The 26,856-nt window shown below is 49.4% G+C and overlaps 1 protein-coding gene across 6 annotated transcripts in view; it reads left to right on the top strand.

Annotated features, from left to right (window-relative positions):
• Window positions 1–26,856, top strand: part of TRANK1 (tetratricopeptide repeat and ankyrin repeat containing 1) — a 101,568-nt gene that overhangs the window by 53,923 nt on the left and 20,789 nt on the right. For 5 of the 6 annotated variants that reach the window (XM_086720388.1, XM_086720390.1, XM_086720389.1 and 2 more), the window contains 8 exons: window positions 4,290–4,451; window positions 6,799–7,053; window positions 8,897–9,073; window positions 9,970–12,903; window positions 17,192–17,391; window positions 17,708–17,845; window positions 22,497–22,643; window positions 24,568–24,724. In XM_086720388.1, the coding sequence (XP_086576514.1) occupies window positions 4,290–4,451; window positions 6,799–7,053; window positions 8,897–9,073; window positions 9,970–12,903; window positions 17,192–17,391; window positions 17,708–17,845; window positions 22,497–22,643; window positions 24,568–24,724 (4,170 nt within the window). Of the gene's footprint in view, window positions 1–4,289; window positions 4,452–6,798; window positions 7,054–8,896; window positions 9,074–9,969; window positions 12,904–17,191; window positions 17,392–17,707; window positions 17,846–22,496; window positions 22,644–24,567; window positions 24,725–26,856 lie in introns of those variants that run through there. The other variant, XM_086720392.1, reaches the window with a different exon arrangement.

Raw genomic sequence — 26,856 nt, 5'->3', positions numbered from 1 at the left:
CGCCCCATCTGCAGGGGACACGTCCCGAGACTCCCCGTGGACGCCCGCAACCGTGGACAGTACTGAACCCCGGATGTCCTATGTTTTTTCCTATTCATACATCCCTATGGTAAAGTTTAATCAGGGCCCAGCAGGAGATTGAAAACAATAACTCATATTAAATAGAACCGTTATAACAATCTAGACTGTAAGAAGAGCTAGGTGAATGTGGTCTCTCTCGCTCTCTCAAAACACTTTATTTGTACTCTTCTGGCCCTTCTTGTGATGATGTGCGACGATAAAACGCCTGCCTGACGAGGCGACGTGAGTCTGAGGTGGGCACTGCGACAGAGCCTTAGGGTACTACGGACCTTCTGCCGATTTGTGAGCAGGAGCACCGTCTGTTTCTGGACTGCAGTCGACCGTCGACCGTGTAACTGAAACCTTGGCGAGGGACACTCTTAACTGCCTTTCCCTGCCTCTCACGGCCACCACCAGGTGGCGGCAGGCCCACCGCTCTGGCCGCCGTCGCTCTTCTCTCCTCAGGACCGGAGCCCTCATTTTCTTCATTTTGTACTATCTGATTCACTTAGAATGAGGACCATTCCAGGCCTCTGAGGCCTTCCCTCCAGGGCTCCAGTGGGAGCCAGCTACGTTGTGTTGTGCCCAGCACTCGGAGGACACGAGAAGCTTCTCTCTGTGTGTGTGGGCTTCCCCCGTAGACGGAACTTGGGGCTCAGAGGCCCTGGTTTCTCATCTTACCAGCCCTCAGCACCGAGATGGTGCCCCATTTTCATACATACAGGAATCGACCTAAAAGATGTTCCTGATACGTTTTCCTTATTAAAAAATCAATGTATTCTTTTTAAAAATTTCACAAAGTATAGAAAAGGAAAACAAGAAAATATTAATTTTCCATAAACTTACCTCCCTCCCCCCCCCCAAATTAATATGTTTGTGATTTGGTCATTTAGTCTTATTCCATGCTTTTAAGGTTATGCATTTTTCTTTTCTTTTGTAAAAGTGACATGAGTACATATATTTAAATTGATAAAATGTGTGTACTAAAATTTAACCAGTTGTGCCTTTTTTAGCTTGAAAGAAGAATTTCAGGCAAAAACGAAATCTCTTTCTGAAATGGTTTGTTTCTATGTTCTAACACTTCTGAGCACGATTGCAACTCCAGAAGATCTCTTTTCGTTCTAAGTTTTGATTTAATTTAATTTTTTTCCAAAAATTTTTAAATGTTTATTTATTTTTCAGAGACAGAGAGAAACAGAGCACGAGTGGGGGAAGGACAGAGAGAGAGGGAGACACAGAATCCTAAGTAGGCTGCAGGCTCTGAGCTGTCCTCACAGAGCCCGATGCGGGGCCCGTGAGATCGTGACCTGAGCCGAAGTCGGACGCTTAACCCCAACTTTTAATTTTAAATCTGCTTATATATATATCTAGTAAACCTGATCATTGTAGAAAATTTGTAAAAACAGAGTTTTATGTAAAAACAAACATTTATTGTAATTATACTTTGGCATATTTTATCCAGTCGTTTTTTGTTATTCAGCACTTACATAATCATCATAAAAAAAATCTGTGATTATAATGTATAAGCAACTTTATATTCTGATGTTTCTCTTGTCTCTTATTAAGCTTATGGAGAATTTAGAACAAAACAGATTCAGAGTAATAAGCAAGTCGCCTGTGTCTGCCCAGAAATACCATCATCAGTGTGTTAGCACCTTTCCTTTTATGTGTCTTTTTAAACAATTTTTTAAGTTTACTTATTTATTTTTGAGAGGGAAAGAGAGAGAAAGAGAGCACGAGCTGACAGAGAGGCAGAGAGAGAGAGTCCCAAGCAGGTTCCGCACTGTCAGCACGGAGCCAGATGTGGGGCTCAAACTCACAGACCACGAGATCACGACCTGAGTGAAACCAAGAGTCGGACGCTTAGTCGACTGAACTGCCCAGGCGCCCCCTTTTACACACCTTTACATTGTTGATATCATTCTCTGGTCTTTCCTGACATGTGGAATTTTCTCTGACCCACTGCTTGACTATTCAGAACCACACAACCATGCGTTTATTATACAACCGCATCTAATTGCCTGTATTGTCAAGCTTAGTATATTTCTGTTCAGTTTCAAGAAGACTTTTATACTAATTTCCCTAGTGGAAGAATGATGTTCTAGAAAAGCTGTTAATGGCGTGAGGTCGGGCACACGAGACTGATGGAAGTTGCTCCTTTTCCAAGGGTCCTGTTGTTTTGTGTTGTTCTATGAATTTTCACTGTTTTCTGTGTGTTCGTTGGCATCTTAGGATGAACTTGGGAGGGCCGATCTGGGGGTGCTAGTCAGTCAGTGTTACACCACATACACGTTTCCTGGGTCTCTGGCTGAGGTGATGTAGCTCTTCCTTTGTCACGTGGTTTCCATTTCTTTTTCTGTGGAGGATGGTGCTAAAGTGGGTCTTGCTTCTGTCTCGCACCTGGAGGTCTCTTGAGTAGAGGTCAAAGTGCGTTTGTCCCCGATGTCAGTATGTATTGCTGTGTGTGTATATGTGTGTGTGTTTCTGGTGCTCTGACTTGATGTGTTGAAAGGGGATCCAGGTGTGTGTCAGAAGGCACAGCAGATAATGTTGGAACTGTGCTTGGATCCTGGGTCCCTTTCACCATTGTTGTGTGCTCCCTGACATGCTGTGCCTTCAGTTTGGGAAGCCAACACCCAAGGTTTGCTCTCAAGGAGACCAGCTTATGGAGCCAGTTTTGCTTGTGTTCCTTCAAACCAGGAGTGCTTGGGAATTTACACACTCTCAGGGCAACCTGTAGCCACTGACACACTGAGGTGAGCATTTGAAAGCCCGTCTCCCTGACTTCTCATGGGGACACCTGTTAGGAGTACTCACGTTGGAGCTCCCCTGTGGGTTCAGGCAAGGCCACCTGGCTTCCTCCCTGACCCCTAATCTGCTTCCCCCATTTCTCCGCTGGTCGCCTCCTTCATGAACAGCTTGCACACAAATCCTTGACTTGGGGCCTGCTGCTGGGGAAGCTGATGAAGACAGGATGCTTTCAATCTTTTTCTCATTTTCAACTAGTTCATCTCTTTTAAAGCATCCCTGCTCTATTAGAACAGGACGTTGAATATTCGTTCGTCTCTGCACGATGTGATGGCACTTGACGCCGTGGGCCAGGCCCTTTCCACTGGGTGTGAAAACACACATCCTACGTGTTCAGTAAGGTTCCGTTGTAAGCACGAGTGCTTTCTGAGTTATCACCTGATAGCAAAATAAAACATTTGCCCTTTTCAACATTGTCTCCGCGGAGGTTTTCTAATCATGGCGACTTTCTCAAGTAAATGGAACCAAGGGGGTATGGTCTTCCATTCTCTGGCCAGAGAGGTGGCTCCTTCCTCTTGGCTTTTTCCTGCTTGCCAGTAAGACTCACGGGTGGCTGGGGTATGGTTGGATGTTACTGTGGTGCTAAGCCCTCCTCTTGCTGTCTTACTTCCCTGAACCGTTGTTATGTCGGTTATCTATAGCCATGTGACACATCGCTCCCCAAATGTAGTCTCGTGACGCAACCAGCGTTTATTTCGCTCATGATCCTGTAGGTCAGTAGTTTAGGCTGGGCTGTTCTCGTAGCTTTATAAATTTTTTTTTTTTTTCAACATTTATTTATTTTTGGGACAGAGAGAGACAGAGCATGAACGGGGGAGGGGCAGAGAGAGAGGGAGACACAGAATCGGAAACAGACTCCAGGCTCTGAGCCATCAGCCCAGAGCCCGACGTGGGGCTCGAACTCACGGAGCGCGAGATCGTGACCTGGCTGAAGTCGGACGCTTAACCGACTGCACCACCCAGGCGCCCCATGTTCTCGTAGCTTTAACTGAATTCCTCCAAGTGTCTGTGGACGTGCCAGTCTCGGCCAGGCCCTTTCACGTCTATGGAGCCTCAGTTTGGACAGCTGGACTGATGCCTCTTTGTTCTACACTGTCTCTTGTCCCCCCCAAGGACGAGACTGGACCTATTCCCATGGCAGAGGCCTGGGTCTCAAGAGAGCAAATAGAACTAAGCCAGGCCTCTTGAGACCCCGCCTCAGAACGAGCATCAAAATCACACCCACTGCATTCTAGAAGTCCAGAAGCCAGGCCAGAAGCCAGGGTGGAGAGGAGAAAAGGCTCCACCTCTTGATGGAAGGTGATGCGAAGCCACCTGGCAAAGCACGGGCGTACACGGAGGGGTGGAGAGCTGGGGTGGTTTTTGCAACCTGCCACGGCTGTGGTCCCTGTATTCAGAAGCGTCGTCTGCTTGTTTTGTAGGACTGACCAATGGTGATGGACCCGCTAGTGAGACCGACACTTTCCGGAAGGCCACTGAGCAGCTGGTCAAGTACATGAACTCAGGAAACCGGCTGCTGCATAAAAACTTTCTGAAGCAAGAAGTAGTTCAAAGGTTCTTACGCCTCCTTTCTTCTCTGCAAGGTAATTTCGCTCGCAACGTTTGGTTGTGCCAAAGATGATTTATGCTCACTAAAACTCTTTTCTAGTATCCTTAAATTTTTTTAAACATTTATTTATTTTTGAGAGACAGAGAGAGACACAGCATAAGCAGGGGAGGGGCCGAGAGAGAAGGAGACACAGAATCTGAAGCAGGCTCCAGGCTCTGAGCTGTCAGCGCAGAGCCCGACGGGGGGCTCGAACCCACAAACCGAGAGATCGTGACCTGACCCGAGGTCAGATGCTTAACTGACTGAGCCACCCAGGCTCCCCCTGTTTCCTAATATCTTTTTTTTTTTTTTTTAATTTTTTTTTCAACGTTTTTTATTTATTTTTGGGACAGAGAGAGACAGAGCATGAACGGGGGAGGGGCAGAGAGAGAGGGAGACACAGAATCGGAAGCAGGCTCCAGGCTCTGAGCCATCAGCCCAGAGCCCGATGCGGGGCTCGAACTCACGGACCGCGAGATCGTGACCTGGCTGAAGTCGGACGCTTAACCGACTGTGCCACCCAGGCGCCCGTTTCCTAATATCTTTAAAAAATTAATTAAAAAAAAATAAAAGTGATGAGCTACATGTAAAACATTCCAACAGCACAGAACATTATTCAGTGGAAAGTCTAGATCATGCACCTTGAACTTTAGTCCCTAAATCCCATCCCCAGCATCAGCCTCTGTTTCTGGTTTGTCATGTATCCTGCAACAGTTACTTTTGCATATATGATCGTTTTTTAAATACCACAGATGTTTCTCTCTTCTATAGATAGTGGCTAATGTTGGGATATAAAGTTATTGTAGAATTGAATGTAATTTTTTTCATTAGGGGGAAATCAGGAAAGTTCTAGAAAAGAACTTCAGAGACACATTCTAGATAAGTAGGGAAGATTCTAGAAACCCTAAGTAGGTGAAAGTTAGTACTTTTAAAATTGGGCTGTAATGCATTCACTTGGACCATCCAAAGGGCTGAAATTTCTTACTTTTCCAGAGAATGCAGGAAGGACTAGCCAGTGGAAGAAAATGCTCTTCAGGGTATGCAGCAGATCTTTGTGTTTCAGGCTTGGAGTTTTGCATTTGATTCTTAACCTCTACCACTTACTGGATCTGTGGCCTTGGACAAATTATTTAACCTCAGGACCTTCGGTTTCCTCAACCCTGCGTTGGCTAGGGTCCCTACCTGCTGAGATGATGGGCGTAGAGCGCCTCGTCCAGGGTCCTGTTTTTCTCGTTTTCAAATGACGATTTTCAGTATTAAAGTGAGTGTTTGTTTTAGAAATCTTTGAGGAAGGTGGGAAGCAAAAACCAGCAATGCACATTAAATTGCTCTTATTTAGGGGACTCCTGATTTCTTCCCTTCTTCTCTTCCTCCCTGCTTTCTTACTGCCAGGATTGCCAAACTGCAGAATGCCAGTTGAATTGTAATTAAAAAAATTTTTTTAATGTTTTATTTTATATTAGAGAGACAGAGAGAGAGCGCGCGCACAAGCAGGGGAAGGGCAGAGAGATGGAGACAGTCTGAGCTGTCAGCACAGAGCCCGACATGGGGCTCGAAACTCACGAACTAACTGTGAGATCATGACCTGAGCAGAAGTTGGACGCTTAACCTACCGAGTCACCCAGGCGCCTCGAATTATAATTTTAGATAAACAATGAGTATAGCTTAAGTGTGTCCCAAATAGTACGTGGAAGATTTAACTGGCATCCTATGTTTTTATTTGCTGAATCTGGCAATGTGCTTACTGAGGACCTCTTTTAGAAGTTTCCCGCCCGTGGGCTATACCAGCGTCATGAACCGGGATAACATTATCTTGTCTCTGATGGAATACATCAGAGATCAGATGGAAACCCTTGGCATCTCGTGATGTGAAATTAGGAATTGAGGGTTAAACCATCCTCTCGCTCCCAGCCGGCAACTGTTGATGTTGTAATTATTCTTCAGTGCCTCGTTGCATTTCAGTGTTCCTTAAGCAGAAGACACTCTTAATATTATGCAAGACTTAAGGCAGGCTCTTGCCCTTCTCACCTCTGAAGAGTGGCCTGACTTACGTCTTCTTCTAAGACACAGTCATCTTTCCACCCTCCTTCGGGGCCAGGCTCTACTCTCCTTCGAGTGTTTCTGACCCTCCCAAGAGGGTCACATGGCCGGTGCTGCTACTGATGTTTATGAGTGGCCGAGTTGTGTGCTCAAAGGAATGGTTTGTTTCTGTCTTCCCCAGTGCTTACAAACACTGACCGGTAAATTCCTGTTAATTATGCCTAAATGTGTTGAGCGGTATTTGCGTTCAGAAATCATATGCACCTTTTTTGGGGCGTGTGGTGTATTCTTATTTTTCAAAGAAATTCCTCCTGACCTGGTCTGTGACATTAACCGTGACTGCGCCAACACCTTCATCAAGTTTTTGCTGGAGAAGCAGAAGTGGCCTGAAGTGCTTCTGCTGCTGACCCGCAAGGTAAACGGGGAGCCGCCCCTGGGCGACTGCCTCCTCAAGGGCTGCAACTTCTCCGACCTTGACCTCTGCGCCCTCATCCCCCACCTCAGCGCTTGGGACCCTCGGAGGATGCAGCTCCTGGGCTGCCTCATCGACAGTGGAGGTGAGAAGGCCCGTGATGAGCACTGGAGGCTTGTCCCCTGGGATGTCAGGCCACCGCTGGTCGCGGGGCTTTCACTTGGTTTTGGAGAGTCCTCTAAATGTTGCCCCATTCTCTTCTTGGGGAGCGTCTCATTTTGCAACAGTGGCCCGGTTAATGCCCTGTCGGTTGGTGCTGGCCTGTAGGAACTCTCTGTGTCTTCGTGAATTCCACTTACCTTTCTTGTCTTGTCCTCTGCCTTGTGTGAGGAACCTCAGGTGCGTGGAGGGGCCCTTGGCCCTGGGTGTGGCCCACGGCAGTCTTTTCCTTCCGACGGCCGGCCGGACTCTTCCCTCCGCTCAGGATGCTGTGTGCATCCCTGTCAAACTCTGGCATTCTTTTCTAGTCGGTGGACTGAGATTTGGTGCTTGTTTTTAAAGAAATGGCCAAGTAATTGCTGGGTGGAAACATCTGCCGTTGTAATCAGCACAATCACTGTATGTGGCTCAGTGTATGTCTGGAGTGAGCCGTCGAGTTGGTCTTCCTTCCTTCCTTCCTTCCTCTCCATTTCTTTCTTCCTTCCTTCCAACTTTATTTATTTATTTTTGAGAGAGAGAGAGAGAGAGACAGAGCATGCGTGCAAGCGCGGGAAGGGCCAGAGAGGGAGGGAGACACAGAATCCGAAGCAGGCCCCAGGCTCCGAGCTGTCAGCACAGAGCCCGATGTGGGGCTCGAACCCATGAACCGCGAGATCATGACCGGAGCCGAAGTCGGACGCTCAACCGACTGAGCCACCCAGGTGGCCCGGATTGGGTTTATTTTAAAACTAATTTGGGAGCACCAGCCTCCTCCCACTTCCCTCTCTTCCCCCATCTCACCCCCTCCCCCCCACCCCCCAAATAATGCCACTACTGATTGTGTGGCTTGGGGCATGCTATTTCTGCCTTCATGTCCTTCTTTATAAAATGAGAATGATAACAGCCCCCCATTCTTAGGTTGTTTTGAATATTAAATGAGTTCATGCATGCAGGTTCTTGGAAGAGCACCGTGGCTGTGTGGTTTTCTGCTTGCTTGGCTGTTTAAGGGGGAAGGTCCTCAGCTCTCAAAGTGCCACACAAAGCCTGCAGGCGTTGGCTGTACCCACATTTTCCGGGAGGTAGATAGAATGCCTCCCGTAGTTTCATGTCTTTAAACCCTTTCCTCGAGCAGAGCGTTACTGCTACCTTTGCCTGGACCCTGGCCGTCATGGGATTTCTCTTTTGTGCCCGAGTCAGCGAGCACTTAGGAAGCGCCTCCCTGGAATCGGGTTCTGGGGGGGCAAGGACGGAGTGAATGTGTGGCTGCCGGGGGGCGTGTGCGGAGTGTAGGGGTGGAGGTCGGCAGCCTGCGGTGCAGAGGGGGTGTGGACGGGGCTAGAAGGAAGCCGATGTTGGGGGTGGAGAGGTGTCACGGAAGATGGCATTTGAGGGTAGAAGGGCATCCTCAAGAAGAAGCTTGGTAGACGCAAAAGATGCGGGCAAGCCATACTCGTATCACCTGATCACCGCTGTGTGTCAGGTAGGGCGGCAGGCAGGCCCCGGGATTTGCGTTGCTCACGGGCCCTGTCCCCGCTCCCGGGCAGTGCTGAAGATGTGAGGGGGAGCAGACGAGTGGGGAGCGGCACGGCCCGCGGACTTGGGCTTTCACCCAGAGGGCTCTGGGAGCCTTCGCCTCCCAGAAGGGATGGTGGTAAGAGGGGCTCAGAAGCCGGGTCGGCGTCCGCTCTCGGAGTAAGTGGCGGAAGGGGGCCCCTCCTCCTCCGGTGAGCCAGGCTGTACCCCGTCACAGGGATGCAGCTCACGGGTGTCCTTCTCTTCTGCCTCCTCAGCCTTGCCCGAGGGTCTCCAGGACAGGCAGGAGACACCGCTTGTGTTGTGCCTGAAACACGAGGACTTTGAGCTGGCTTTTCTTCTCTTGACCAAGGGTGCGGACCCCCGCGGCATCACCCTCACGGAAGGTGATACCCCTCTGCATGCAGCGCTCCACATCTTTTTAGATATCAGAGGTAGGCCTTTATTTATTTATTTTTTTTAATTTTTTTTTTCAACGTTTATTTATTTTTGGGACAGAGAGAGACAGAGCATGAACAGGGGAGGGGCAGAGAGAGAGGGAGACACAGAATCGGAAACAGGCTCCAGGCTCTGAGCCATCAGCCCAGAGCCCGACGCGGGGCTCGAACTCACGGACCGCGAGATCGTGACCTGGCTGAAGTCAGACGCTTAACCGACTGCGCCACCCAGGCGCCCCTCGGCCTTTCTTTTTTAAACAGTCTTCTCCTCAGAGGGGCAGCTGGGCATTAGAACTGATGCCGTGCTTTTTTGTCTTTCCTGTGGGGAAAGCCAGCGCTCTGAAAAAGGCCCATTTCTTGGTCAGGCCCACCTGTTGTCTCCCAGCCCCTCGCCCATAGCTTGATGAGAAGGGGCAACCGTCACGGTGAATGGTCGGCGCGGGTTGATTCTTCACCTGGCTGTCCGTAGCCGACAAATACTTCCCGGTTATCGACACCATTTTCAGGGGCCCTGACAAAAATCTTATGTCAGGAATGCCATGAAGCTATTTTAGGGTTTCTCAACCTTGACCCTATTGACATTGGGACCAGGCGATTCCTTGCTGTGGGGGCTGTCTCGTGCATTGTAGGATGTCTAGCAGCATCCTGGGCCTCTACCCATTAGATGCCCATCCCGCCTCCCCAAGTGTGACAACCAACGGTGTCTCCAGACGAGGCCAGGTGTCCCTCGGGGAGCAGACCGCCCCTGCTTGTGAACCCCTGGGCTGTCAAGTACCTGGGGGAAGTTTCGTGCTCTGAGATGCCCCTGGCTGGCGTCTCTCCAAATCCCGGGGTCTCTGTGCCCTGGGAAGAGCGACGGAGCACTCACACAGGGTTTGGTTTGTGTCTTTCAGCTGACATCGGTTTTAACTTCCTCAGCCACCTGCTGGATCTCTTCTGGTCCAACCCCGCTGAATTTTGCTACCTCAACCCCAACACCCAGGACAGCAACGGCAACACGCTGATGCACATCCTCTTCCAGAAGGGCATGCTGAAGCGCATGAAGAAGCTAATAGACCTGCTGGTGAAGTTTGACATCAACTTCAACCTGAAGAACAAAGAAGGCAAAGACGTGCGGCACCGGATCAAGAAGAACGATGCCCTGCTCTTGGCCTGGAACAAAGCTCTGGCTGAGTCCAGGCACAGGAGCCGGCAGGCCTCTGCCGCCCACCCGGGGAGGCTCCCGAGGCCCGCCGCCCCCGGTCACACGTCTCAGCTCAGGTCCCAGGGTTCATCCAAGTCTCTGTCGTGCAGCATCAACGCCAGGACCCTGCCCAAAGGAGCTGTGGTCCCCGACAGCTGGGAGACTCTCCCGGATGCACAGGCAACGAGGCAGGAGCGGGGGGCCGTCAGGCCCTGCTCTCTGAGAGACCGGCTGGTGCGGGACATCACGGGTTTAATTCAGCAGCTTGAACTGAATCCGTCCCTCCCAGAGGACTGTTCTCAGGGCTCGGAGCCTCCGGAGACAGGAGCTGGTAGGGAGGTAAAGAAGGACGAGCTCCAGCGAGCCCTGGGGGCGCGAGGCTCTGACTCCAGTGGGAACAGCCACACCATCCTCGAGGCAGGGGGTGGAGTTGCTCAGGCGGGCCTCGGGGCCTCGCGGCTCGTTCCCGCTGGCCACAGAGGGAGAGAAGGCAGTGACGATCTGGACAGCTGGAGCACGCAGGAGATCGAGGCCTGCCTCCAGGACTTCGAGAACATGACATGGGAGATCGAGTGCACTTCGGAAATGCTGAAGAAGCTGTCCAGTAAGGTAATGACTAAGGTCATGAAGAAGAAAGTCATCCTAGCCATCCAGCAGCTGGGGAACGGCGAGTGGACTCAAGGCCTCCAGAAGCGGCTGAAACATCTGAAAGGAAGCATCCGGCTCTTCGAGGCCAAGCTGGACAAGGGGGCCCGGATGCTCTGGGAGCTGGCCATCGACTTCTCCCCTCGATGCAGCGAGAACCCGGAGAAGGTCATCACCACGGAGCGGACCCTGCACTGCCCGGAGAAGTCGGGTCGGGTCTACACAGAAATCATCCGGATCTGGGACATCGTCTTGGACCACTGCAAGCTGTCGGACTCCATCAGGGCCATCTGTAGTGCCTATAACCGGGGCCAGTCCTGCGTCCTGCGGAAGAAGCTGAAGGGCATCCACCAAGGCCAGGCGTCGGCCAACGTGAAGGTCCTCAAGCGCATACCCCGCTGCTACGTGGAAGACACGGAGGCCGAGAAGAGCCGGGGGCACGCGGACCCCGAGTACTTCCCGCCCGCCAGCGCGGTGGAGACCGAGTACAACATCATGAAGTTCCACAGCTTCAGCACCAGCATGGCCTTCAACATCCTCAACGACACGACGGCCATGGTGGAGTACCCCTTCCGGGTGGGCGAACTCGAGCATGCCGTGATCGGCCTCAACCCCAGGCCGCTGGAGCCCATCATCCTCATCGGCCGCAGCGGCACCGGGAAGACAACTTGCTGCCTGTACCGGCTGTGGAAGAATTTCCACGGCTACTGGGAAAAGGCTGGGCAGGCGGGAAGCCCGCTGCTGACCAGACAGATGTGGCTGAAGAGAAGGCTGGAAGTAGACCCCGGAAAGGAGGGTCCAGGTCCGGAGGAAGAGGAAGAGGAGGAGGAGGAAGGGGAGGAGGAGGAAGAGGAGGAGGAGGAGGAGGCGGAGGGCTCCCGGGAGGTGGAAGCCGTGGACGGCACAGACGAGGAGCAGGACCCTGAAGCCCGTGCGGGGGGACCTGGCGGGGAGCCGGGGGGGCCTGGCCGGGGGGCCGAAGCGCGCACCCCGGAGCATCTCCGCCAGCTGGAGCATTTACATCAGATCTTCGTGACCAAGAACCACGTCCTGTGCCGGGAGGTACAGCGGAATTTCATCGAGCTTTCCAAGTCTACCAAGGCCACCAGTCACTACAGACCCCCGGAACCCAACGTCCACAAACTCCAGGACCTGAGGGACGAGAACTTTCCTCTGTTTGTCACTTCCAAGCAGCTGCTCCTCCTGCTGGATGCTTCTCTGCCCAAACCATTTTTTCTGAGAAACGAAGACGGCAGCTTGAAAAGAAGCATCGTGGGGTGGTCCACACAGGAGGAGGTGACCATCCCCAATTGGCAGGAGGAGGAGGAGGAGGCCGAGGCGGACGGCGACAATGGTGAGGAGGAGAGGGCGGCGGAAACGCGTCCGTGCGACAGCGACCCCCGGGTGTATGTGACATTTGAGGTGTTCGCCAATGAAATATGGCCCAAAATGATCAAAGGGAAAACCTCCTACAACCCTGCACTGATTTGGAAAGAGATCAAATCTTTTCTGAAGGGGTCCTTTGAGGCCCTCAGCTGCCCGCAGGGGAGACTCACGGAAGAAGCGTATAAGAAATTAGGGAGGAAGCGATGCCCCAATTTCCAGGAAGACCGGAGCGAGATCTACGGTCTCTTCTGCCTGTACCAGCAGATCAGGTCTCAGAAAGGTTATTTCGACGAAGAAGACGTTCTGTACAACCTGTCCCGGAGGCTGTCGAAGGTCAAGGTGCTCCCGTGGTCCATCCACGAGCTCTATGGCGATGAGATTCAGGACTTCACTCAAGCCGAGCTGGCGCTGCTGATGAAATGCATCAATGACCCCAACGCCATGTTCCTCACGGGGGACACGGCCCAGAGCATCATGAAGGGGGTGGCCTTCCGCTTCAGCGACCTGCGCTCTCTGTTCCACTATGCCAGCAAAAGCACCGCGGACAAGCAGTGTGCCGTCCGGAAGCCCAAGAAGATCCACCAGCTGTACCAGAATTACAGGTCCCATTCGGGTATGTCCGGGCTTCGTGCCTGCCTGCAGGGGAGGTGCCTGGGCGCTGGCCTGGCGCTGCTGGGCCTTGGTAGCTGAAGTGAGGGGAGTATCTTGGAGTCTGTGAGGAAACGAGCCCGTGAACGAGAGACCCTGTGGTTTCGGCTGCCGCTCATCCTTAGGCTGATAATTCAGGCTGCGGCCGAGTGGAAGGTGCGTCCTAGGGGCCTTGCCATGACGTGAGAACATTCCAGGGGAGCACTGAAAGTGCTTGAGAACGTCTGCTAAAACACTTGGGAAGCAGGAGCTCGTGCCATATACGGCAATATGCCGATGACCAGTTACTAATCCCCAAAGCGGCACTTCTCTCCAGGAGAAGCCAAAAGAGAGGGCTAGGAGGCAGTCGGAATAGCACACACTCAGGTGCTTTTGACTTGAACCTCAGTTGTGCCCCTTCCTGGCGCCAGGCAGCTGATGCAGAGCACCTGCACTCGATCCTCACAAAAACCCTGCCGGTTAGGCATCCTTCCCATTTTACAGAGAACACCAAGGGGCAGAGGGTTTGAATAACACGACATCCGCGCTGGAGTCCTTCCTTTATGGTTTATAGAATGCTCGCACGTTCACCCCCCTGTGTCCTGCATGTGTCCGTGAACGAGAGAGTATCGTTTTACACGCTTAGAAACTTTATCTGATGGCATCGTGCCAGACATACCTTCCTGCCACTTTGCATTTTCGCTTCATGCTATGTTTTGAGATTTGTGCATATTGACAAGGTGGAGCTCTAGTCCCTGCCGTCGTGACTCATGTCGGCGTCCTATTTTATGGCTGTACCACGATTTGTTATTCATTTTCCAGTAACGGGCATTAGGCTGGTGGCAGTTTTTCACTGTGATCCCGGAGTGAACCTTCCTGAGCAGATCTCTCTGGATCTGTGTTATAGCCTCTTGTTTGCTCCTGGGGTAGGTGCGAAATGACATCTGGTATGGTTTGAATTTCCATTGTCCTGAGATGTGGCATCCTTTCCTGCGTTCACTGGCTACTCGGTGTTCTGTGAATTGTCTGCTCTCCTGTGCCTGCCTTTTTAATGAGTTGTTTTTCTTAGGATCTTAAGTACTTAGGATCTTAAGTAGTAGCTTTAACAGGTATCTCTTAAAGTCCACATAAGACGTACTAGATTTTGGAGACGTTATAACAGATGCCTGTTATTTCTGAAGTTAATGGGACCATTTCTCATATTTCACCATTTACGTCTGATGTTTCTTGGAGGATTTGATAGATGCTCTTTTTCTAGATGCATCTCAGATTGGCTTTGGTTTGGTGGAAAGAGAAAATACATACATACCACACATACACATAGACATGCGCACACACACACACACACACACACACACACACACACACACAGTGAAATTAGATTAACATTCTCATTTGTTCAGCCAAGGAGTCAGAAAATGATCGGAGGGCAGGTGGCCTCCCAGAGTCCAGGAACACCACAGAACTCAGCCCAGCTTCCCGGGCTCCAGAAGACCTCACAGATGTTGTATTTGAATTGTGGGACCTGGCTGGGCCTGAGCAGTTCAACTTCTTGTTCTTCTGTGGTCTTATCCCTGAGACTTGGGTTGTGTAGGAAGAGCTGGCACAACGTAATTTACGCTCTTCGTAGGAAAGAGAGCCCTGACCCTTTTTCATCCGTTCAGGAATCATTTACAGAGCTCCTACCCTGCCTGGCACTGTGTGTGGACTGGATGACTCCCTCTTTTCGTCCCCAGGGAGTGGCTCCAGTGGCACCCATTTTGTGTCGTTGGATCCAGTGGCTGGATCTGGCACAAGTACTTGAATGAGCTCCTCATTCTGGTCGACCCCCTGGTTCGGCGCTGCTGGTCCGGAGCCAACAGCCTTTATGGTTGGCATGGTAGAGCCTGGCAGGGGGAGCTGTTCCTGGGACAAGTTCTGGTTACTCTGGCTAAGTAACCCGTGAGGACAGCGACTGCATAGACCCCACCTCCCACCTCCTCTCTTGGGATGGAGGGAAGACTGTGTGTATACATTTCTGGTTATAGAACCAGGAAAAGCCCAGATAAGATGTACTAGATTATAGAGACTTTGTGAAACACAGAAAATGTTTAAAAAAATTACAGGCTACCTGTAGGGCCGCTCACTGCTAATGTTTTGTTTCATGTCCTTTGGATCTTTTAAAAATGTACATTAGGGGCGCCTGGGTGGCTCAGTCGGTTGGGCGTCCGACTTCAGCTCAGGTCACGATCTCGCGGTCTGTGGGTTCGAGCCCCGCGTCAGGCTCTGGGCTGTTGGCTCGGAGCCTGGAGCCTGCTTCCGATTCTGTGTCTCCCTCTCTCTCTGCCCCTCCCCTGTTCATGCTCTGTCTCTCTCTGTCCCCAAAATAAATAAACGTTAAAAAAAATTTAAAAATATACATGATATGCATTTATCATGCACATGTATGTATTGATTATGTGGTGAATATACACTGTGTTTAGTGAATATTTTTCCTTATGCTGTACTCTTTTTTTAAAATTGAGATTCATGTAGTGCAGCATTCACCTGTTCATTTATTTTTTTATTAAAAAAATTTTTTTAATGTTTACTTATTTTTGAGAGAGAGGGAGAGAGACAGAGTGTGAGAGGGGGAGGGCAGAGAGAGAGGGAGACACAGAATCCGAAGCAGGCTCCAGGCTCTGAGCTGTCAGCACAGAGCCCGACGTGGGGCTCGAACCCACGAACTGTGAGATCATGCCCTGAGCCGGAGTCACGTGCTTAACCGACTGAGCCACCCAGGTGCTCCCACATTCACTTGTTAAAAATATGGAAGTTAGTCGTTTTAATATATACACGAGGTTGTACAACCGTCACCAACATCTAATTCCAGAACATTGTCACTCATCACCCCAGAAAGAAAGCCTGTACCATTAGCAGTGACTCCCCGTTCCCCTCACCCTCCCTCCTCTGGAAACCACTAATCTACTTTCTATCTCTGGATTTGCCTGTTCTGGACATTTCATGTCATAGGAATCGTCCAGTATGTGGCCTTGGCTACGTGATTAGCATAGCGTTTTCCAGGGTCCTCCGTGTTGGAGGATGTGCCAGAATTTCATTCCTTTTTACGGTGGAACCATCTTTTATTCTTTGGGTGTGCTCGCTTAAGTTTCTCTAGAAGGCATTGAAGTGGGTTCCCATTTATCACTGCAGTGAACACTTCCCTGCTCTTTTCTGATGCTCCCATGAGTATGGATCTCTGGCCTTTGCTAGCTCTTAAGGGGGAGGGAGCCTCAGTAGCGGCTGATTTGCTTTGACTCAGTAGTTTCCACCTGTGGTCTCACTGTATACATCTAGTAATATTACTATTGGATAGTAAAAGTTCTCCTCATTATTTGGTGATGATAGCAATTGGGACACGTATGCCCATTTCGTGGCGTTTTACCAAGGACGTAGTATTCTATCTGGTGTTAGGCAAAGGACACGTGGCCCCTGTGAACAGCGGAGAGACCCAAGATGATCTGTGTTCAATTCAGCTTCAAATCCTGTCACTTGGAGGGGTTTGCTAACTTCTTGGACCTGGGAGTCTCTGCTCATAAAGGTGGGATTGTCTGGTCTATCTCACTGGGCAGTCCTGAGGATTAAATGAGATAATTTTATGAAGGTGTTTGTTGTGCCGTAGTGTTCAGCCAGCTGACCGGCTAAGATAGGACAAGACAAGACAGGACAAGACGTGACAGGAGCTTAGTGAGAAACGGGTCCCAGGGAGAAAGCTCTTCGCAAAACCCTCTCTCCAGCTTAGTCCTACCTCGGCTGGGTATAAATGTGGTGGAAAGGTGATGGAGGCCTTGGCTGCTGCCCCCAGCTAACATCCAGCACTGCAGTTACCGTGGCAACATTTCCAGTGCTCCAAGCTCCAAGGGTCAGAATCATTGTTGTCTCCTCACCATCTATACCAGCCCCTTATATTAGCATCCTAACAACACTGATTGTTCAAATTACATTTCTGCCTCGACATTTCTTTATGAGGTGTTTTTCTCTAATATGAATGTAGGTCGAGGATGAGATCCCACAACACCTTAGCAACGCGTCTCTGCCTTCATCCCCTGTCCCCAGAGTGATTCCGCACAGGGCCAAAGTGGTAACCTAATGGGAACCCGAAATTGGCTTGCAGTGATCCATACTCTCAGGGCCAATGCTGCTTCTCAGGACAAAACCACACACACACACACACACACACGCACAAAAACAGAAAAAAACCCAGTCATGTTGTTGTGTTGTTCATTATGTGACATGTGTTTTCTCTTCTATGTCAGGAATCCTTAATCTGGCATCTGGAGTGGTGGATTTACTTCAGTTCTATTTCCCAGAATCCTTTGATCGCCTCCCCAGGGACTCTGGCCTCTTTGATGGTCCCAAACCAACTGTCCTGGAGTCTTGCAGTGTCAGCGACTTGGCAATTTTGCTCCGAGGGAACAAAAGGAAAACCCAGCCCATTGAATTTGGAGCCCACCAGGTGAGCTTCTGGGGAATGCGTGTTGTGAAAGAAAAAGCAGTGTGCAGTTGAGAAAAGGTTCGGGAGGCTGAACTACTCCACAGTGTAGAATTCAGTAGCCCCTCTTCCTGAATGGGTGAGTGTCAGGGATGGGCGAATGAACAGTTATAAATATTTCAGCTAGCCTGGTTGGCCAATCCCTTGGCGGCCACTTCTCGTTTAAAGACGTTACTTGCCTCCCACAGAAATAGAGTGAGCTTTTACCAGATTTCTCTTTGTAGAATTTGATGGTTTTTTTCCTTTCCTACCTTCTTCTTCTCCTCCCCTCCCTCCCCAGGTAATCCTTGTAGCTAATGAAGTGGCAAAGGAGAAAATTCCAGAAGAGCTGGGGTTAGCACTTGTGCTCACCGTTTATGAAGCCAAAGGCTTGGAATTTGACGATGTGCTCCTTTACAACTTTTTTACTGATTCTGAGGTATGTCATAGTGAATTCTGTTCACGCTGTGCATGCGTATGTATGAGCTGGGCTTCCGCTCTGGGAGACGCAACTTGGAGCTGAGTAGAAGTGAGTCTGTCACAGGTACTGGTTTCCGTTTTAGAGCATCATCCATTTGGTGGGGGGGGGGGGGGGGGGGTTGGTGTGTTTGGATACGGGTTTTGTCAATGGCTGCGGGTGGTTTTCTAGTGTGTCGTCGGCTGGTTCGCCCTGCCCTGCTCTCTTGTGTTCATCTTCTTCTGAGTGCCTGGTACCCAAGCGCCAGCTTCCAGTTTTCACTAGCTCTGTTATCCTTGACTCCCAAGGATGCTCCAGTTGGAGTGAGCTCTAAGGAGAGCCTTACAAAGGAAGGCAAGGTTAGCAGTGTCCACCCTATGAGGACAGAACTGGGCAAGTTCAGTTCATAGAAAGAGAAAACTCCGGGAAGACAAATGAGGCTTGGTTCCTGCCCACTGCATCAGGTAATGTGGGGGATGAGGACAGCTGCCCCGCCTGGGAGCTCCCTTCTGGCATGGCTTCACCACTGCTTGCGGCCCGTGTAGACGATGGCAGTGAAAGAGTCCCTGGGTTGACCCCCAGTGACCTCCGTGCCAGCCCGCTGCTTTGACTTGGCTCCCGAGTCCTTGGGAGGGTCTTTCTTCCCAAGCTCAGTACACTGTGGGTAGAGTCACCAACTTGAGCCGCTGGTTTCTCTTCACCACTCTCTTTTGATGGGGGCTCAGGCTGGATGCCGATTGTGCTGTGGGGTCTCCTCTGGGGACGTAGCTGGCTGTGTCCTTGTCCCTGGCGCAGACTTCCCACTACACACGTGCATGCTTGAAGGGGCTGTTTTTCGTACTTGATTTAGGAGCACTGTTAGCCTTGACACCTTAAAATCTGTCCCGGAACTGACCGTTCACATGGGGTCCTTAGCGTTTTCTTTCCGGTCTTTTAAAAAATATGATTGCCTTGATGGTACCTAGGACTAACATTGCTATGGGTACTTTAGGGCTTATGAAGTACTTTTTGAAGGCCTTGTTTCCTGTTATCCTCCTGTAACCCTCTGAGGTTGTGTGTATTTTCATCACCCTCATTCTACAGGTAGAGCTGAGGGTTGTGCGAAAATAGTCATGATGTAGGTGCCAGAGCCCGGAGACCAACTCAGATGCTTTCAGTTCTGAGTCTCGAGATCTTTCCTCTGTACTCCTTTCCTTTTAAAGCCCCGCATGCAAATGGGCTTCCAGAATCTTCCATGATGAGTATGACATTGCCAGACCTTAAGTGCATTCTTTTTCTATTGACTTTTGCTAAGGCAATCAGATGCACTCTCATTGACCCTGGAATCATTTTTAATCTCTGAGGACTAACTCTTTTCTTCTCATAAATACATCCATTGGTCATGGTTGGACCGAGGCTCTGCTGAAAGAGGAAGGGGTAAGACTTTGTTGTTCCTGTCCTTTATTAAGTGCCGACTGTATGCTTGTGCCAGTAAGAAGCCTGAGGAGCTGTGGGCTTACGGATCTGTAACTTGTGGTCGGTTCTACTTGTGAGAGAAAAATCCAGTTATCCTGTCTCACCTTGATCCTGGAAACGACAAAGGCAAAGACATCTTGGCCCTGTGCTCCCACCAATGGCTCCGTTCGTCGCATGAGATGAAAATAATCCCAAAGGGAATCTTTTGGTAACCGCCACTTCATCCTGTGCATGCGATAAGATTTCTGAAAAGGCTTCTGATGGGGTGCTTCTCCGTTCCCGGGGGATGTAACCATGCCTTCCCCGGCACAGAGCACACCCCCTGTTACCACGGACAAACTCAAGCCCAACAAACGTCTCATTTCTAAATGAGAGGAAGTGCTTTAATTAAAGCAGAGGAAAGACAGGGATCACTTAAGTCTTCAGTCGCCTGTAGTCTGGCTCCTCATGTGGGGTTTCCTTCGGGGTGACTGGCTGAAGGCTGCTGCAGAGCAATGGTGTTTTGATACGGGCGACCGTGGAGAGTTCCCCCCTCCATCCCTGGCCTCTTCTTCTACCCTCAGTTTGTGTTTCTGGCAGACACTCTCTTTGAGCATGTGTATGTGGGGGGTGGGGAGTTCTTGCTGCCCTCGTTTGTGAGTCTTCGGTCTGGAGGATTTGTTGTGACCTGTTCAACTGTAGGTGCCAGGGCCATCTTCTGAGACGGGAGAGGGACCAAGAATGGTTACACCAAACCCTTCTCTTCTAGGATCTGGCCTCAACTGGGGGGAGCAGCAGTTGTTCTCCCAGTCACCCCCACACTCTCCCGCTGTGGGGACTTGGAAGGGTGCCTGCCGTTCACTCTGCCCCCGTGGGGACCCCTTTCCTTCACACTGGCCTGTGAAGAGGACGGGAGGGACTTTGGAAACCACAGCTTTTATGGGTTCATCACTTAGAGAACAGGCCCACCTTTGGCCTTCCCAATTCTCAATCCCAGTAGAAGGAGCCGGAAGAGTTAAATCCTGCTTCTTTGATGCTCAGAGGTGCTGGAGGCCCGGATTCTTGCCACAAAGACACGTGCTCACTCCTCAAAGGCCCTGTCTTCAAAGTAAAGTGTGTTTTATTCCTGGAGGCAGGTTAGTCACGTGCCCGATGAGTGGCTTTGCTCCTCATTCAGCGGTTTTAAAATACGCTAGTGCTTCACAAGCCCTTCTAAGGTCAGCCGGTCTGCTCCTCACGCTGTCCCCCAGGAGAGCCTCGCAAATGTCAGAACACTTGTGTCTTTTGCCTGCCTTCGTCGGCACACAATTCAGCGACCGTGAGCGGCTCTGTAAGGCCCATAGTCATAAGTACGTCCGGAAGGCTTTTTTTTTTTTTTTTTTTTTTTAACTTCCAACCACTCAAATGATTACATGATTCACATCTTGTTCAGAGCGTGGTGATTCATCTCGCAATTGGTTAGTAGCGTGACCATTTTTACGTAGTAGGCAGCGTATAAAGCATTTACCCTAATACTTATGTAGCGTAAGTCCTGGAGTGACTTGAGAGCCGTCATGAACCGTATTCTGCTTCATGTTTTCATGGTTCTTGAGAAGGTAGCACCATGTTATTTATTTATTTATTTATTTATTTATTTATTTATTTATTTATTGTCAAAGGATGAATTTTTATTTTATTTTATTATTATTATTATTTAATATGAAATTTATTGTCAAATTGGTTTCCATACAACACCCAGTGCTTCTCCCAACGGGTGCCCTCCTCCGTGCCCCCCACCCACCCTCCCCTCCCTCCCACCCCCCGTCCACTCTCAGTTTATTCTCAGCTTTTCAGAGTCTCTTATGATTTGCCTCCTTCCCTCTCTAACTTTTTTTTTCCTTCCCCTGCCCCCTGGTCTTCTGTTAAGTTTCTCAGGAGCCACATGAGAGTGAAAACATGTATTATCTGTCTTTCTCTGTATGACTTATTTCACTTAGCACAACGCTCTCCAGTTCCGTCCACGTTGGGTAGCACCATTTTATAAATGGAAAAGGTAAAGGCCAGGGACAGTTAACTAGCCACTTTCCCAAGACGCAGTAAAGTCTGAAATCTGAAATTTCATGGGAATTCTGCCCTCTACGTCCGGCATGTATTCTGGGCACTTTAGCTTCACCACGGTCTGCCAGCCGTGAAGGCCAAATCCAGCCTACTGTCTACTTTTGTACCGCCTGTGGCCTAACAGTGGTTTTTACATTTTTAAATGGTTAAGAAGAAAATCCAAGGAAAATAATATGACATGACACATGGAAATCACATTCAATTCAGTTTTAGTGTTGGAAAACAATGTTTTATTGGAACACACCATGCCCAGACATCTACATAATTGACTCTGGCTGGTTTTGCATCATAAAGGCAGAGTTGAGTAGTGGCGACAGAGGCCACATGGCCCGCAAAACCTAAAATATTTATCACCTGACCGTTTAGAGAAAAAACTTGCCAACTTCTGGTCTACGTAGTCACTTTGTGGTATGAGTTTGGATAAAGGGACGCGTGGCTAAAATATCAACTCCTTGTCAAGCATCGTATTATTAGACACTTGACATTGATGATCTCCTTTTATTTCCCCCCAAACTTGGGTAGTTCTATCACCCCCACTTTTCAGAGCAGGAGTAGGAGACCAGCGGAAACAAATAAACAATTTGTCTGAGGTCACATAGCTGAGAAGAGAAAGAACTGAGATATAAATATGTTCTTTCTGACATCATTCTACTGTGTCCACAGTTCCTGAACGTTGTTCCATCTTTGCTTGAATAGTTTAGTTAGAAATGTTGTCATATATGTCTTAACAGCTGACACTAAGTGGCATCTCTAACACGTTGTGAAAAGGGGTGAAGGACACTGGATTCCTCCCTCCATACTGCTTGCTGAAATTACTGAAACAAGAAACTTCCTGGGTGCTTAGCATTCCTTCTGGAAGTGGGCACGTGTGCCTGGCTTCTCAGCTGTCTTGGCCAAGTGTCCGGGGGAGTTTTCACGGTGGCTTCCCTGTTCCCTGCCTGTGCAACCTGAGGTCCCCCCAACTGAGGCCATAGGATGGCCACCTCCTTACAGCTGGGGCTGAGGGCCCCAGGCCAGGAAAAGGGGGCTTCATTCACCATGAAGCTGTGTGTACAGTTCAAAAGCATATTCTCTTGGTCTCTAATTTGTCCTTGTTGTTCAGGCTTACAAGGAATGGAAGATCATTTCCTCATTTACACCTTCATCATCTGACTCCAGACAGGAAAACCGGCCACTGATTGAAGTGCCCCTGGAGAAACCCAGCTCCTCTCAGGGTCGGTCTGTTGTGATGAATCCAGAAATGTACAAGGTGATTTTCTGCCATTTGTCCACATGCTGGTTTGATGGGGAGGCAGTAAACAAGGTTTGGATGAGAAGACGAGGTTGAAAACAGAGTCTGGTACTTGACTGGTTTTTTTGTACGTCAGCAATGGCGAGTGGAGGGTGGGAGTGGGCGTGGCAGGGATCTCAGTGTTGGCAAACTCTCTTTTCTCAGCAGAGAGTGGGGCTTGGTGGGTGGGGCACTGTCTTGAACGTGGAAGGGGGAGGCTTGTTCTTTCTGTCCATCTCTGGAACTCAGCTCTCTTTGGAAATTTTGATGTTGCCGACAGGGAACTCAGACGTGAAATGCAGGGCAATAGTTAATAGAGACTTGTATACCAGCCTTAACTGTTGTTGGGGAGGAAAAATTTTCTCTACATTTCAGGATTCTTCTATCTTCTAGTTGGTCTAAAAATTAAATCGACACAAGACAGATTAACAGAAGACAACAAAACTTAATTATGTATGTACAGCAAATCGACATAGACCTGAGATTCCAAAAACAAACAAAATAAGGTGTATACGTCACCCTGAACCAAGGAGAAGGGGGTAGGGCTTTAGGGCTTCAAAGGGAAAGAAAGTAATTCACAAGAAGATGAAAAAGATAAACGTTTGGTAAGCAAATGTTTGCTGGGTCATCCAGAAACAATGGGACACAGAAAGGAATTTACACAGAGTTTGCTACCATTGTTCCTGTTTACCACCCCTAGTTCATATTATACTGTACTTGTCTGTGGTGATGGGCCCCTTCCTGGAGCAGGTCCTCTGTCTACATTCTTTTAGGCAGTCAGGGAGAAGGTCAAAGTTTCTTCCTGAGCCTTTCGTTTCTTAAAAATAATTGGCCCAGGGTGCCTGGATGGCTCAGTCATTAAGCATCTGACTTCAGCTCAGGTCATGATCTCACAGTTTGTGAGTTCGAGTCCGATGTCGGATGAGCACGAGCCCTGCTTTGGGTGAGTCCTGCTTCTCTCTCTTTCTTTCCCTCCCTCTCTCTCTGCCTCTCGCTCACTATGCCCTCTCTCTTTGTCTCTCTCTCAAAAAGAAAAGTAATAATCCACATGCCAAAGAGATGGTAATCCACATTTTGGGGTGGCAGATTTTGCACACGTATACTGTTAAGGGACCTGGCTTCCCCTTCCCTACACCCCAGCTACCTCACTGAGAAAGAGGCTAAACCTGAACAGTTCTGCAGAGTTTTTGACCGGGGGAGGTTGATGGGGCCTCAAGAGGGTAAGGGCAACATCACAGAAAATTGAACCAGCGAAACCAAAAATTTTGGGAGAAACTCCTGCCCTCGTTTAACGTCTCATACAAAGTGCAAAACAAACAAACAGAGTAGCAGTCATCAGGCACTGCAGAATTAGAAGTTAGATCACTGCCAAGCTATGCAAACCTCTAGGTAGCCACAAATCGGCTCTTGTCTTGAAATGTGCATTATTTAATTAAGTAGGCCTTCTCCATGCTCAAATCATAATACCCTTATATCTGTAGCCCTCAAGCGTGGCATAGGTCATGAGTAATTTTGTACTAATGATAGTGGTCATAGACGTGTATGAGTGGCTTAATTTTTAAAAGTAAGTTACAATAATTGTGTAAGATGTAACCATTGGGAAAACTTGAATGAAAGGTGCATGGGACTTCTCTACACTGTCTTTGGAACTTCCTATGCACCTGTAAATATTTCAAAATATAAAATTACGTTAGATCCAAGGGCAGTCCCGTGCTAGTGTTGTGCTCCCTTGTTAGAGCTCTGCTTACCTGTGCTGTGCCCACAGTTGAGTTCCTCGTGTCCCGCCCATGCCTGGGCTATACTTACGTTGGCTTTTTGTGTTTCACCCACATGAGTAAGCCCATCGAAGTGTATTGCGTTGAAGGTTTAAACAAGAGGCTGTCTGTCTTTGTCCTCGATTTAGCTCCTCAACGGAGAGCTGAAGCAGCTATATACTGCTATCACACGGGCCCGGGTCAACCTCTGGATCTTTGATGAAAACCCAGAGAAGCGGGCTCCTGCTTTCAAATATTTCATGAGAAGAAATTTTGTCCAGGTTGTGAAGACAGATGAAAATAAAGGTGAGATCTCCTTAAACTATTCTGGCTGTTGGGTACAAAACCGGTTACCCCTGACTTCTTCTTACGATACCTATGAAACCTATACAGGGTATAGGTTTTTGAGCGCGTGCTTTCTTTCCTTTGCACATTCTTCTGAGAAATGAGCGTTCATATTTACCGCTAAGGTATGTGGGAAAGTGTGGTTGTGATGGGATGGGGGGAGGTTAACTCCTTCAGGGAAAATCTTTTATTGGTCCTTTGAAAGTGAAGGTCATGGAGGGCACCTGGCTGGCTCAGTCAGTAGAGCATCTGACTCTTGACCTCAGGGTCGTGAGTTCAAGCCCCATGTTGGGTGTGGAGCCTACTTAAAAAAAAGCAAAAGTGAGGGTCATGGGCGAGGGTGAGAAGAAATAGGCTTTGTTGGGGGAACACAAATTGCTATGGTCTTTGGACAGCTGATTGGCGATATCCATCAAAATAAAGAATGTGCAGCTTTAAAAGTGACTCAGCAATTCTTGTTCTAGGAGACTATTCTAGAACATTCTTGTATAAAACCTCAAAAATTTATGCACAAGAGTGTTCATCACAGCACCATTTGTAGTTATCAGAATCTAAAACAACCTAAGTGTCAAGTGTCCACCAACGAGGAACTGTTTATGGCGGCTCCTCTGGTCCTGTGACACGTGAGTGTGGGCTGTTGAGTAGATATGGATACCTTTTACTTTTTCCCTTCTGTGCTGTTTGCGGTGTTGAGAAAGCCAAACCAATATTGTGTGTTGTGATAACTTACAGAGACTAGCTAATTAAAAACCGGAATGGAGGTCTCCTGGTAAGAGAACTAACAGAGAAACAATCAGCCCTTCATAAAGGAGAAAATTGCTGTCTTTCTTGTGGGTTAGCTGTTGAGTTGGCTCCTCTAGGCCACAGTTAATTTCTCCAAGGATGGGGGGAGGCGCAGGGCTCGGCCAGGGTGCAGAGGTCTGCTGATTTCCTGAGCATTTTCCATCTAGTTTTATGGAGACTATTTCTGGTTACAGCCAATGGCTCAGCTGGGGACCAGGGTGAGACGTCCTATTCCTGGGCCCCGGCGGTTAGGTGTAACAGGGGAAGTTGAAGTCTTGGAGTTAAAAAACCCTAGCTTCTCATTAGAACTTTCTACCTATGCGGCCACGTGACCTTGTTCAGGCACGCTGTCTCACCCCGGGCTTTCACTTCCTCAACGAAAAGGGAGCGAGTGGGCTGGCCTCCCATGGGTGTTCTTGGCCTTTCCTGCAGCGCAAACTCCTTTTGGTCTCAAAATAGATTTTGGCACCTGTTATGAGAGATCATCAGGAGAGGCAATTTTCCTTAATTTAAACATTCAGAATGAAACCAGATCACAATTTATTTTCCGTCTTGGTGCATGAAGAATACAAGAAAAGGGCAGTCTTTGCTGTGTTGTAAGTTGCACATGGGAAAGTCTGTGAGAACATCTGTTCCCACTGTGCAGGGGAGCTTGGGCTGAGCGCAGTGACTGTGTTTTTTGGGTTTCTTCATCATGGGCCGGCAGAGTTCATTGCCCTGTGCCGAGCTACTGTGGAGCTCTGCTGTGAAGGTAAAATGTCCCCCGGGTGCTGACAGCACTCGGGGAGTCAGGACAAGACGCTGCGAAGGTGTCTTTGCACTCACTGCTGCGGGGCATGGCAGAGGGCTGGCGGGAAGGATTTTGCGCCTTTTAAACGAAGCTGGCAGGTCCGCCTTGCTGCCCCCCGTTGATATCCACGGGCCCGGGGATCCCGGACCCCTCTAGCCCCAGATTGGCCTCTCAGCCTGGTGCTGGTATTCAGTCTTTCATGTCCTTCTTGCAGCTGTGGCTCAGAACCAGCAGAGAGGGTTGCCCACTGCTGGTGATGCTCCGGGGCTGCAGGAGGGGTGTGATCTAGTCTCCAGCAGGCTAATGTGACGACAGAAAGGCCCGACAGCAGGTGGCTGCGATAGTCTGCGTCCACCAATGGGGATGCGACACGCTGCTTACCATGAGGGCAAAGTCTGGGCATTTGAAAACACTGTAAAGCACTCTTACCTTGTTCCTTGCTAAAGCCCCTGTGTGGGAGTTTGCTAAGAGCTACATGGCTTTGGATTTTTAAGGAGGAATAGACTTTGTTTTAAAAAAA

This window comes from Puma concolor, chromosome C2 (assembly GCF_028749965.1).
Source record: "Puma concolor isolate L17-30 chromosome C2, mPumCon1.1.hap2, whole genome shotgun sequence".
NCBI lineage: Eukaryota > Metazoa > Chordata > Mammalia > Carnivora > Felidae > Puma > Puma concolor.
Note: the sequence above shows the minus strand (reverse complement) of the source record. Positions and strands in the feature narration are given on the sequence as shown.